Source organism: Hippopotamus amphibius, chromosome 2, assembly GCF_030028045.1.
Source record: "Hippopotamus amphibius kiboko isolate mHipAmp2 chromosome 2, mHipAmp2.hap2, whole genome shotgun sequence".
Classification (NCBI taxonomy): domain Eukaryota; kingdom Metazoa; phylum Chordata; class Mammalia; order Artiodactyla; family Hippopotamidae; genus Hippopotamus; species Hippopotamus amphibius.
This window is the reverse complement of record NC_080187.1, coordinates 197581124-197595740: the sequence shown is the minus strand read 5'-3', so window position 1 is coordinate 197595740 and position 14617 is coordinate 197581124. Positions and strand designations below refer to the sequence as shown.

At 37.6% G+C, this 14617-nt stretch overlaps 1 protein-coding gene across 2 annotated transcripts in view; it reads left to right on the top strand.

Annotated features, from left to right (window-relative positions):
• The window catches only part of DNAAF4 (dynein axonemal assembly factor 4), a 58798-nt gene continuing 44181 nt past the window's right edge, over positions 1 to 14617 (top strand). For both annotated transcript variants that reach the window (XM_057722373.1, XM_057722374.1), the window contains exons 1-3: positions 1 to 166; positions 548 to 695; positions 5220 to 5353. In XM_057722373.1, the coding sequence (XP_057578356.1) occupies positions 44 to 166; positions 548 to 695; positions 5220 to 5353 (405 nt within the window). In that variant the 5' untranslated portion in view covers positions 1 to 43. The remainder of the gene's footprint in view (positions 167 to 547; positions 696 to 5219; positions 5354 to 14617) is intronic.

Here is a 14617-nt window from a genome sequence, read left to right as displayed (position 1 = left end):
GAGAGGCCGCGAGTCCTCCCCAGCCTCCCGGCGGCCTCTCGGGATGCCCCTGCAGGTTAGCGATTACAGCTGGCAGCAGACCAAGACTGCGGTGTTCATCTCTGTGCCCCTCCGAGGCGTCAGCGTCCGGGACGCGGACGTGTTCTGCACGGAAAACTATTTGAAGGTAGGAACGGGAGTCGTGCCTGCCGGGTCCCCGGGGGTGTGGTTCGAAGCGGCTGCGAGGACTCGGCTGTGGACTTGCAGCAGGCGCGCCCTTGTAGAGAAGCATCCTAAAATGTTAGTCCTGTTAAAAAATAAAACAAAAACAAAGAAAACAAAGTACGAATCCCATCCCATGCAGGTGACCTCGTCTGTAGACAGATGTCGTCAGGTCAGAGGTTATTTTATCCAGGGCTTCCTCATATGCCTTGCTACTTTTACCGTGACCTGGAATAAATTTATGGCAGCAATTTAAGAAAATGATTTTGGTTTCTATCACTTATTTCTTAACGGGTGTCTTTCATTTGTGTAACTAATTAACTTCCACTTCCCCCCTTCTGAATAGGTGAACTGTCCTCCATTTTTATTTGAGGTGTTTCTCTATGCTCCCATAGACGATGAGAGCAGCAAAGCCAAAATTGGGAATGACACTATTGTTTTCACCTTACACAAAAAAGAAGCCGCCATGTGGGAGACCCTTTCTCTGTCGGGTGGTAAGTTCTTTACTAAAAGATGTTCAGCTAGTTGTGCTTTTTATATACCATTTAAACATTTCTCTTTTCAAATTTATGTTGCTCTTCTAGGAAAACAAAATAGGCGCATAGCATGATTTAAATGAATTACTGCTTCAGCTGCTTCTTAAAATAAAAAACCTAAAGATAGGGGCTATGTGTATAAAAACAGATGATTGAACCTGGTGTACCCCCCCCCAAAAAAAAAAAACCTAAAGATCGAATTATTAAGAAATTAGAGTACATTAATAATAGCTCTTAAACGATGTGGGCTCCTATCTTCAGGGGATAAGGCCTCCCAGTTGGCCTTTATTTAGCACTCATTTTGCATTAGGCATTAGTTCGTCTGTTAATCCTCACAATAATCTATCACTTACCCCTGCCGCCACCCCCCCCCTTTTTTTTTAAAGGTGAGGCTACTGAGGCACAGAAGGGTTGAGTAATTGCCAAAGGTCACACAATTAGTAAGTGGCAGACTAGAAATGGAACCTTAGCAGTTTGATTCTAGGGCAGTGTTTCTCAACACTGGCTACATATTTGAATCACCTGCGGAACTTTTACAACATACAGATGGTGAATCTCACCCTAGACTAATCAAATCAGTTTCTGGGAGTGAGACCTAGGTATTGGTAGTTTTTAAAATGCTTTTTAGGGATTATAATGTACAGTCCAAGTTGAGATCCCCTATGCTCTGTACTCTTATTAATCAGTGGTCTGTTCTGCCAAGATCAGCTTTGTGGGTCAGTAATTGCCCTCTACTGCTTTAGCTGTATTATCTTCCTCCCTGATCTGGTTGTCATGTTTTCTTGTGTTTTCTGTCTACTGCCTGAAAATTCTCTTAGGTCTTTGGCATTAAGCCTTGAGTTGGGACTATTGAGAATGGGTAAATTGCAGCCATTTGTTATATTGTTTTCTTGGTATCTTGCAGTGGAATTTAATTTTGTAAAAAATATTTTAAAATTTATTTTGGCTGTGCTGGGTCTTCCTTGCAGCATGCGGGATCCTTAATTGTGGCATGCATTTGGCATCTAGTTCCCCAACCAGAGAACGAACCCCGGCTCCCTGTATTGGCAGCATGAAGACTTACCACTAGGGAAGTCCTGCATTTAATTTTTTAATCCCTAGGACCAGGTATAATTTTTCTCTAAAATGTGGTATTCAGCTCAGAAAATACTGGTTAAGGTAGTTTACCGTAGCCAGGTTACTTTAGTTCTTTATTGAGTCCCAGACTTTATTTGATTCATTAAATCTGAGATGGGACCTGGGAGTATGCTGTGAAACACACCCAGGGTGATCTTACTTCTTACAAGAGTAAATGTAAGTACATTGATTTATTTCAACTGTTGTTGATAATCTTGATTTTAAAATTAGATGGGACCAGAATCATCATCTATTATAATGGCTTCTTTTAAAATAAGCAGATTGGAGGGTTGAGAACTCCCCGGGTGATTCTGATGCCTAGCCAGATTTGAGAACCACTGATGTGTGTGTGTGTGTCTTGATTTCTTCTATGTTAAATTCCCTTCTTAACCTGGTTGGCCACCTTATCCAGGAATGGGAAGGGAATTTTCTTATCTAATCATAACCTTCCTCTCTGATTTACATGTCTGTTTTCATTGCACAGCTGCATGATTCTTCTCTTTCATGGTTATATGGTCAACAATTCAAATTTTGACCATTTAAATCAAGGATTGGCAAACTTTTTCTGTAAAGGACCAGATAATATTTTGAATTCTCTGGCCTGTGTGGTCTGTGTCACAATTACTCAGCTCTGTCATTGGAGCACACAAGCAGCCACAGATGGTACGTATTTATTGACACTGAAAATTAAATTTATTCTAATTTTTATGTTATAAAAGATTACTATCTTTTGATTTTTTAAAAATATATTTATTTGTTGACTGCGTTGGGTCTTAGTTGCTGTGCGCAGGCTTTCTCTAGTTGCGGCAAGTGGGTTGGGGGGCTACTCTTCATTGCAGTGCACAGGCTTCTCATCTCAGTGGCTTCTCTTGTTGTGGAGCATGGGTTCTAGGCACTAGGGCTTCAGTAGTTGTGGCGCATGGGCTTAGTTGCTCTGCAGCATGTGGGATCTTCCTGGATCAGGGCTTGAACCCATGTCCCCTGCATTGGCAGGCGGATTCTTAACCACTGCGCCACTAGTGAAGTCCCCTTTTGATTTTTTCAACTATTTAGAACTGTACAAGCATGCTATAGAAAAAAAGAAAACCTGTAAAAATTATTCTTAGCTTATGTGCTGTAAGAAATCAGGCAGTAGGTTGCGTTTAACAGTAATTTGCCAATTAAACTAATCAAAACAGTCTTAAAACTAACTTATGCAACAAGTAATTAACATTGATTTTACTTCAGAAATCAGGTTTGAGATTCTTTTAGAAGTCAAACTCAGTTTCACATGCAGTTCAGTGACCTTGTTTAACAGTCTTTTTTTCACATATAGTATTGTGGAACTCCAGTCTATACTCCATGCCCGCCTCCCTCATTATTCAAAACATGCTTGCTCCATTTTTTTCTGAAGTTCCTTTTTTTTTTTTTTTTTTTTTTTGGCACACAGGCTTAGTTGCTCTGTGGCATGTGGGATCTTCCTGGAGCTGGGATCGAACCCGTGACCTCTGCATTGTCAGGCGGATTCTTAACCAGTGCGCCACCTAGGAAGCCTGAAGTTCCTTATTGGTTCATTTTTCATTTCTTTTAGATGTGGAGCATTTCATTTGGAAACTTGATTTTCTTTTAATTTTTTCTGCCCTTGAGCTGGTGCAACTGTCTGCCACCCTGTTACTAAACAGGAGGAGGGTTGGGGAGAGGCTTCAGACCTAATTCCAGTACTCATTCCCAGCCAAGATCTTGGATGGGTAAAAATTGCATTCTCTTTACTTATTTTTAACTGAAATTTAATATTCTCTTCAATTATGAATGTAGACAACAAACAACAGTAGTATCAATAAAAATCACAAATGTGGTCATATCACAGGTACCTCTATCTTTTATATGCACTACTTTGAACTTATAGTGTTTATTAGACATCTTGCTATATATTATTTCATGCATTAATAAAGAAGCACATATTTGTGTATTATAAATTTATTTTTTAGTATTTTGTAAGTTTTAAAAATATATATTATTTATTTGGTTGCACTGAGTCTTAGTTGCAGCAGGAGGGCTCCTTAATTGTGGCTCACAGGCTCCTTAGTTGCAGCTCCAAGGCTCCTTAGTTGTGGCATGCATGTGGGATCTGGTTCCCCAACCAGGGATCAAACCCGGGCCCCCTGCATTGGGAGTGCAGAGTTTTATCCACTGCACCACCAAGGAAGTCCCAGGTTGTTTTTTAAAAAATATGTATTTATTTATTTATTTAGGCTGTACCAGGACTTAGTTGTGGCACATGGAATCTTTTAGTTTCGGCATATAGACTTCTTAGTTGCACCACATGACTCTTAGTTGCCCCATGTAGGATCTAGTTCCTCGACCAGGGATCGAACCCTGGCCCCCTGCATTGGGATCACAGAGTCTTACCCACTGGACCACCACAGAAGTCCCTCATAAGTGTTTTAATATAACTAATTTTCTTTGTGTATTTTTTCATATATTTTAAAACAATATGAAGGAGTATATAAGGCTTTACTAGTCATCCCTCCACTCCTGCCCCTCCTATCTCTCCCCTACTTCACTCTCTCCTCCCAGGTTTCCTCTCCCCTCCTGTGTTTTTTGTTTGTTTTTTTGCCTCAAGGTCTAGATCTCTTCCTTATCTGTCTTCCCCTAAGATAATTTACCCCTTAATGGATCACAGCCTGCAGTTTCTAAAATACTGAGTCACTGAATAAAAAATAATTGTGAAGGGTAAAGTTCTATATATAACATGTCATGTTACTTTATAATTTTTCCTAAGGCTGGCCCTGTACTCTTCATATGTATAACTTACCATTTATATTTTTGAAGGTGATTGATTGTAGCAGATGATCTCAACCCATCTTCTCTTCTAGGAGACCCCATAGTGATGATTTATTGTGATCAAGCAAATAGCTCTAGTTCCTCAACAGAGGGAGGGGAGGATAGATGTGTTCTCTTTCCTCCCATCTTGTCCCCTTAGGCTCCTTTTCCCTCTCCCTGTCCCTTTCATTTCACACTCCTCTCTCTCCCTCTTATGACCCTCTCCTCCTTCTCTCCCTCTCTTATGACCCTCTCTTCCTTCTCTCCCTCCTCTCTCCCCATCTTCATTCCCTCTCATATTTCCTGTCTCCATTGTTCCTCTTCTCTATTATTCATATTCTGTCTGTCTCTCTCAGTATACACAGGCATGCATTCTTTACTATTACAGTTACTTGCTTACCTTTTAATATTAGCTTTTTGAACACTAATATTGAGAAATGTTTTCACTTCTCCATGTGAAGTTGGGTCTAAAAACATCTTATCCCAGATCAGTATGTAAGCAGTTTCTCCTAAGTAAAACAAATTCAGCATGATCCTAATTTAGTGATATTCCTTATGTTTTAGTTGACAAAGAGATGATGCAAAGAATGAGGGAGAAATCTATCCTACAAGCACAAGAAAGAGCAAAAGAAGCTACAGAAGCAAAAGCTGTGGCAAGGCGGGAAGATCAAAAATATACACTAAATGTCATGATGAAGGTAAGTTGCACATTGATAGGAAAGTCCTTTAATTAAAGATATAGTAGTAATATAGTAGTAATTCATTCCAACCATTGTACTTTCTCACCCTTTTGTTCATACTTTGGTTACAGGACTTGCTGTGTTATGTAGGCTATCTACTACTGATGGGTATTTGTGAAAATCTGTATGAAAGTTGAGAGTATGAAGGTTGAACAGTAGATTTACTTGTTTTAAGGAGAATGTTCTATTTCCAGGGGAATAAAACAGCTATAAGGTTTTATGGTGTAAGTGTTTTACTTCTTTTTTAATCTTGGAATTAATGGATATGATTATTTAAAATAAGAGAAGCATAGATTTAACACTAAATATTGACCAATTAGTGTTTTAATTGTTGAGGCTTTCAAATTAAAGCTTTAATCAGCAATATATTTTTTGAGATATAATTCACATACCATAGAGTTCACCCATTAAAAGCTTACAATTCAGTGATTTTTAGTATATGTAGAGTTGTAAAACCATCACCACAATCAATTTTAGAACATTTTCATCACCCCAAAAAGAAACCCTGCATCCATTAGCAGTCACTCCCCATTCCCCCAAACCACTAGCCCTAGACAACCACTAATCTACTTTCTGTCTGTATAGGTTTACCTATTCTGACTAATTTTTACAAATAATTTCCAATCTCAAATTCTCATTTCGACATTTTGAAATGAGTAAGGAATCTATAACAAGCATTATCTCACCAAGAGTTCTATGGACTTGTGACTGTTCTTTTGCATTTGGATCACTAGTATTGTTTTTATAATCAATAGTTCATAATTCCAAAGATTTCTCCGCTTTCTTTTGTCACTTTTACTTGACTTTTAAATATTGCCTATGATTAATATACTTTGTTTTTTACTTAATAATTGAACATATGGTCTGCTGTCTGCAGGTTCCTGCTTTCTATAAACTTGAGTTTTACCTTTTCTTGATCATAGTATCACTACTGTCAAACTTTGGATTTTACTATTTTCCTGAATTTAAAAAATAAAATCAAAGTACTATAAAATTTGTGGCAACAGGTAAGTTTTTACTGAACTAATAAAATAGATGTATGAATTTATTTCTGGACTCTCAATTTTATTCCATTGCTCTGTATGTCTGTCCTTGTACCACACTTTCTTTCTTTTCTTTTTTTTTTTTTTTTTTAGGCGCACGGGCTTAGTTGCTCCGTGGCATGTGGAATCTTCCCAGGGCAGGGCTCGAACCCGTGTCCCCTGCATTGGCAGGCGGATTCTTTACCACTGCGCCACCTAGGAAGTCCCACACTTTCTTGATTACTGTAGCTTTGTAATATATTTTGAAATTAGGAAGTATGAGCCTTCCAGCTTTGTTTTTTTCAAGGTTATTTTGGTTATTCTGGATCCCTTGTAGTTAATTTGAATTTCAAGATTTGCTTTTCAATTTCAGTTAATATTGTAGCATATCCATGTGTTTTCTGACAATTTGAAAAAGGTCATTACATAAAATCTTATTTTTATAATTAAAAAGTATAGAAAATGAATGGGGGGTAAGATCACTAGTAATTTTGTGTGTGTGAGTGTGTGTTTTATGTTTTTCCAACAATAAACATATATTTTTCCTAATAAGAAAACATTTATTTTTGAAAAAGGAACAATGCTTATCTTCCTATGATTATTTTTTAGACTTTTAATTTTTTGGTCCAACAAGAATTTGCTGAAATTCTATGTACATCTACCAAATTTCCAAACACATGAGAAATTAACTTTAGCCATTAGCATGGTATCATGAAAAAAGACAGTATCTTTGACACTATCTTTCTTTTCTTTTCTTTTTTAAGATTTATTTTATTATGTATTTATTTTTTTGGCTGCGTTGGGTCTTCATTGCTGGGCATGGACTTTCTCTAGTTGTGGAGAGTGGGGGCTACTCTTTGTTGTGGTGTGCGGGCTTCTCATTGTGGTGGCTTCTCTTGTTGCGGAGCATGGGGCTCTAGGCTTCAGTAGTTGTGGCTCTTGGGTTCTAGAACATAGGTTCAGTAGTTGTGATACATGGGCTTAGTTGCTCTGCAGCATGTAGAATCTTCCCGGCCCAGGGATCAAATCTGTGTCCCCTGCATTGGCAGGTGGATTCTTAACCATTGTGCCACCAGGGAAACCCCAACACTGTCTTTCTTATATTTATACTTTTGTCAAGTCTACTAACCTACTTCCTTTTTGTGTAAATATATCCCACATTCACAGCATCTGCACAGAAATAAACTTTCAACAATCATGTATATTCACTTTTTTCCTTACTACAAGCCTTTTCATCTTTTCTAGAGGTGTGGTTAAAATCTTTTTCTATTTCCTATGCCTCTTACCTCACAGAGCTCAGAGAAAATCTCTGGGCAGTTTCTTAGAGTTCTTACAACTTGAACGCAGAACAGTCAGTCTCCTCGCTCTCCTTTCCCCAGGTCCTGAATCTAGACCCTACTGAGTTTCTTGGGAAGTCACTGAAGGTTTATAAGTAGATAATTTTAGGGCAATAATTTTTTTTAATGCTCTGTATATGGAATTAAGTGGCCTACACTTTATGGAGTTAAGTTTGAATACCAGTTGAGTTGTTAGTGGTTATTATATGTGTTATGGAAGTAGTGTTATGGAAAAGATATGGATGGTATAGGGTCACACAGTCATAATACTGATTAGGGTGATTGTTAGCCTTGGAAAGAACAGAGTGTAGAAGAAATTGTTTCAGAGAGACGTTGAAAGAATTTAAGTTGTTGATGGTTCCTGTCATCTCAACAGCAAGGTCTTTTGAGATGGAAGTAGATGAGTTCAATTGGACACCTCCAAAAAGGAAATTGTTTGCAAAAGTCTATTATCAGAGATGAATAACATTACTTTTGAGCAGCAAGGATAAGGTAAAGAGTAGGGTAGAAGAGTAGATATTAACTAATTTCCATTAGTCAAAATCTGGTTTAAAAAACTAACAGTTTTTCTTCTGTTCCTCAGTTCTGTCAGTTTTGTTCCTTGAATTTGAAGGCTAGTTTAATAGAAGCATTTTAACATATATAACATTAAATATGTCAGTACTAGTAAACCTGGGTACTGATTTAAGAAAGATTTCATCATCAGTAAGCCAAAGCTGAATCTTTAAAAGATACCAACAAATCATGACCGGATTGTGAAATCATATAGTGTAAGACCAAAGAATTTTCTATTGAGTAATAACTTTTGTTCAAGGACAGATGAGCTAACTACTATAGTAAGAGTTGGCGCTTCTCCTTGTCTACATGTGGAGTTTCCAAGGCACCTACAAATTCTTATGCTTTATGTGAAAGTCCAGATTTCAGTTTAGTTAAGTAAACTGAAAGGCAGAATAACCTATGTCCAAATTTGCTGGAGGGTTGAACAAGTTCCTCTCAGTTATTCTGTTTGATTTTTCACTTTGTGACTTATGTAGCCATTGGCTCTCCTTATAGCTCTCATTGATATCTTTGGACCACCTTTCACCTATTTGAAAATCTGCCAAAAGGAAAAGAAAATGTCCTAATCTGCTTGGGCTGCCATAGCAAACAAACAAACAAATAAACACAGACTGTTTGGCTTAAGTAATGGAATTTATTTTCTCACACTTCTAGAAGCTGGGAAGACCGATATCTAGGTGCAGGCCAATTCATTTTCTGGTGAGGTGTCTCTTTCTGGTTTGCAGCTGACTGCATCCTTGCCGTGTCTTCACATGGTGGACAGAAAGAGAGAGTAATCTCTCTGGTGTCACTTCTTTTAAGGACAATAATTCTATTGTATCCTTATGACCTCATTTAACATTACTTACCTCGTTGTAAGCCTTATCTCCAAATATCGTCACATTGAGTGTTAGGGCTTAAACATTTGAATTTTGGAGGAGAGGATCCAGTTTGTAGGGAGAAGAGAAGGGCACTGAAATGAAAATCAGCTTTGTTACATTTTAGCTTTGACTGAACACACATACCTCTATCATTCTAAACACCAGATTATCATTTCCAAAGAATACAAACTAAATAAATAAATTTCAGAAGTTAACAGCTTTCCAAGAGAAATTTTTAACACTATATTTATTAAACTTCAGACTGAATTAATACTTGAATTTTCTTAGCTTAAGGAAGCTCATTGTTACGTTAGAATGATATATAGCTACATGTAGAATGTTGACTGAAAAAGTAACACACGACCAAAAATTGAGAGTTTTGTTTTATTAGAGGACCTCACTGAGGACTGTAGCCCTGGTAACAGCCTGTCAGATAGCTCTGAGGAACTGTCCGAAAGAGGTAAAGAAGGAGCCAAGATATATAGGAGTTTTTGCTGAAAAAACAAACAAAAAACATGTAGTTGAACATCAAAAGATTACTGCTAGTCACAAGAAACAGACATCTCAACTTAATGATTTTCGTGCTTTTTTGTGTATGGGAACATGTTAGTGTGTGGGCTCGTTGAAGTTATTCCTTTGTAATGCTTCTTAACTGTCTAGGACGAGTATCCTGTCTTTCTCCATCCTGATTTCCCCTCAGGGTGCACTGTTGGGGCATCTGCAGTGGCCGATGGCTTGATGGTGGACCGCATTGTTTGTTTACCAGAATGGCAGGCATCATTCTTTGTTCACAAAGATAAAACTAAGATATTCTTAGGGGCATTTTTGCATGTTGTCTTCTTTTCCCATTAGAACCCTTAACATGTTAAGCAGTTATTTTAAATTCCATGCCTAATAAATCTTACATCTGTGTTGTATCTGAGTCTGGTTCTGATAATTGCTTTGTCTGTTTACAATATGTTTTTTCTTGCCTTTTGGCATACCTTGGAATTTTTTTGTTGAACACTAGGCATATTGTATCAGATAATAGAAACTAAGGTTAATAGGCCATTAGTGAGTAGATTTATTTACTCTGACTGGGTTTTGGATTATGTTTAATGTCAGCTATGTTAGCTGTACCTATAGGTACCAGAGGCTTCAAATTCCTCTAGTGGGTTTTTCTTTCCCCTTCTCTTTTGAATTTGGCATTTTCGGCTTCTCTATCTGCTCATCCTCAGAGAGAGCCTTTGCCATAAGCTCTTTCTTCTGTAATCCACTGTCATTATCCTGGAACCCTGTTGGTGTCGTAATAAATTGTAAGGGAGTGAAAGCAGTCTATAATCTTTACATTAAATCTCAGTCTTTCCATGACCTTGTATCTTGGGCCGGTGATCTTCACAAGTGTTCCTCCACTGATACAGCTTTTCTCTCCTGGCTCCTATTCCCTTCCCCCGCTGCAGTGTCCGCTGTCTATTTTCTTGAAGCCCTGACAGTTAACTATAGTTTTTTTTCCTCCCTTTAGGTGGGATAAGAAGGCTGGGGAGGCCTAGAGTGGGAGAAATTCCCTTCCCCCATTCGAGGTAAAGGACTTTAGCTCTGACAAGGTCCTTTCTTCTGGAGAGTGGATCTTTGTTATGGAGAATGCTCTGGGTGTTTCCGTATTTCACAGTGATTATTTCTCTCCTTTTGCTAGAAGTTCTTACTCAGATCCTCATCATGGTAACCTAGTGGGGTTTCTGAGAGTAAAGCTCACAAAAATATGTAGTCATCCTCCAAGGGTGTGGCTCCTCAGAGTTTCTCACTGTCATGCTAGGCCGCACTCAGACTCCAGCATTTTATCAAAATTACCATTTAAGTGTTCCTACCACTTTATAGCTCTAGTTGCTTCTGCTGTAGGCAAGCAGATCTTTGTGTCTTTCTGGATACACATGTCTCTCTGCGTTTCAGGGTAGCAGTTTGCCCCGTGACTCACTTCTCTAATGTGTCCAAGAAAGCTTTGTTTTCACTGTGTCCATCTTTTTTGTTGTAAGGATAAGAATGACAGCTTCTTTACGTGTCAGAGCTGAAACTGGAGCTCCCTTGTTGACCTTTTAGCTATATACATGTATGTGTGTGTGTATGTATGTGTGTATATATATAATATAATATAAATAAACAGTTTTTACAATATGTATATATTTTTAGGTTGTAAAAGTTTTTAATGGTTGCCCTATTCACCTTTAACTTATCACAATCTATAATCTACTTCAAATTAACACTGACTGAATTCCAGTAAAATATAGCTGCTTTGCTTTATACAACTGCATTTTCTTTCCTTATTTTTGGGCTATTACTGCCATTCATGAATAGGTATATGTATATGGATATTATAAACTAAACAATATGTGTTATAATTTTATTTTTAAAATTACTGCTTTTTAGAAGGAGGAACACTCCCAAACTCATTCTACGAGGCCACCATCACCCTGATACCAAAACCAGGCAAAGATGTCACAAAAAAAGAAAATTACAGGCCAATATCACTGATGAATATAGATGCAAAAATCCTCAACAGAATACTAGCTAACAGAATCCAACAGCACATTAAAAAAATCATACACCATGATCAAGTAGGGTTTATCCCTGGGATGCAAGGATTCTTCAATATATGCAAATCAATCAATGTGATACATCATATCAACAAATTGAAGGATAAAAACCATATGATAATCTCAATAGATGCGGAAAAAGCTTTTGACAAAATTCAACATCCATGTATGATAAAAACTCTCCAGAAAATGGGCATAGAAGGAAATTACCTCAACATAATAAAAGCCACATATGAGAAACCAAAAGCCAACATCATTCTAAATGGTGAAAAGCTGAAAGAATTCCCTCTAAGAACAGGAACAAGACAAGGGTGTCCACTCTCACCATTATTATTCAACATAGTTTTGGAAGTTTTAGCCACAGCAGTCAGAGAAGAAAATGAAATAAAAGGAATCCAAATTGGAAAAGAAGAAGTAAAATTGTCACTCTTTGCAGATGACATGATATTATACAAAGATTCCACCAGAAAACTGCTAGCACTAATTGATGAATTTAGTAAAGTAGCAGGATACAAAATTAATTTGCAGAAATCTCTTGCATTCCTATACACTAACAACGAAAAAGCAGAAAGAGAAATTAAGGAAACTCTCCCATTTACCATTGCAACAAAAAGAATAAAATACCTAGGAATAGGAGGCAAAAGACCTGTATGCAGAAAACTATAAGACACTGATGAAAGAAATCAAAGATGATACAAACAGATGGAGAGGCATACCATGTTCTTGGATTGGAAGAATCAACATTGTGAAAATGACTGTACTACCCAAAACAATTTACAGATTCAATGCAATCCCCATCAAATTACCAATGGCATTTTTCACACAACTAGAACAAGAAATCTTACCACGTGTATGGAAACACAAAAGACCCCAAATAGCCAAAGCAATCTTGGAAAGATGGAGTTGGTGGAATTAGGCTTCCTAACTTCAAACTATACTACAAGGCCACAGTGATCAAAACAGTATGGTATTGGCACAAAAATAGAAAGGAAGATCAGTGGAACAGAATAGAGAACTCAGAGGTAAGCCTGAGCACATATGGGCACCTTATCTTTGACAAAGGAGGCAAGAATATATAATGGAAAAAAGCCTCTTCAGTAAGTGGTGCTGGGAAAATTGGATAGCAACATGTAAAAGAAGGAAATTAGAACACTTCCTAACACCATACATAAAAATGAACTCAAAATGGGTTAAAGACCTAAATGTAAGGCCAGACACTATAAAACTCCCAGAGGAAAACATAGGCAGAACACTCTATGACATATATCAAAGCAAGATCCTTTTTGACCCACCTCCTAGAATAATGGAAATAAAATCAAGAATAAACAAATGGGACCTAATGAAACTTAAAAGCTTTTGCACTGTGAAAGAAACCATAAACAAGACAAGAAGGCAACCCTCAGAATGGGAGAAAATACTTACCAACGAAGCAAATGGACAAAGGATTAATCTCCAAAATATACAAGCAGCTCATGCAGCTTCATACCAAAAAAGCAAAGAACCCAATCCACAAGTGGGTGGAAGACCTAAATAGACATTTCTCCAAAGAAGACATATAGATGGCCAACACACACATGAAAAGATGCTCAACATCACTAATCACCAGAAAAAAGCAAGTCAAAGCCACAATGAGTTATCACCTCACAGCAGTCAGAATGGCCGTCATCAAAAAATCTAGAAACAACAAATGTTGGAGAGGGTGTGGAGAAAAGGGAACTCTCCTGCACTGTTGGTGGGAATGTAAGTTGGTCCAGCCACTATGGAAAACAGTTTGGAGGTTGCTTAAAAAACTAAAAATAGAACTATCATATGATCCAATAATCCCACTCCTGGGCATATACCCAGAGAAAACCATAATCCAAAAAGAAACATGTACCATAATGTTCATTGCAGCACTATTTACAATAGCCAGGACATGGAAGCAACCTAAATGCCCATCAACAAATGAATGGATAAACAAGATGTGGCACATATATACAATGGAATATTACTCAGCCATAAAAAGGAATGAAACGGAGCTATATTTAATGAGGTGGATAGACCTAGAGACTGTCATACAGAGTGAAGTAAGCCAGGAAGAGAAAAACAAATATTGTATGCTAACTCATATATATGGAATCTAAAAAAAAAAAAAAAAAAAAATGGTACTGATGAACCCAGTGACAGGATAAGAATAAGGATGCAGATGCAGAGAATGGACTTGAGGACATGGGGTTGGGGGGTGAAGGGGAAGCTGGGACGAAGTGAGAGAGTAGCATAGACATATACATACTACCAGCTGCACAATAGCTAGTGGGAAGTTGCTGTGTAACAAAGGGAGATCAACTTGATGATGGGTGATGCCTTGGAGGGCCAGGACGGGGAGGGTGGGGGGGAGTTGCAGGAGGGAGGGGATGTGGGGATATGTGTATAAATACAGCTGATTCACTTTGGTGTACCTCAGAAGCTGGTACCAGAGTGTAAAGCAATTATATTCCAATAAAGAGCTTAAAATAAAGAATGACAAAAAATAAAAGAACTGAAATCTCAAAAAAAGAAAATTACTGCTTTTTAAAAAATCTCAAGTTTTTAAAGAGAAGAAAAGCAACAGAATATTTATTGTCTTTTTAAATTTTTTAATTGGATAAAATATAAATAGCATAAAATTTACCATTTGAACCATTTATAAGTGTCTAGTTTGGTGGCGTTAAGTACATTCACATTGTTGTGCAACTATCACCACCATCCATCTCCAAGACTCTTCATCTTCCCAAACTGAAACTTTGTACCTGCTAAATAACTTCCCATTCCCCATTTTCCAAGTCCCTAGCAACGAGCATTTTACTTTCTGTTTCTATGAATTTGACTCCTCTAGGTATCTCATGTAAGTGGAATCATA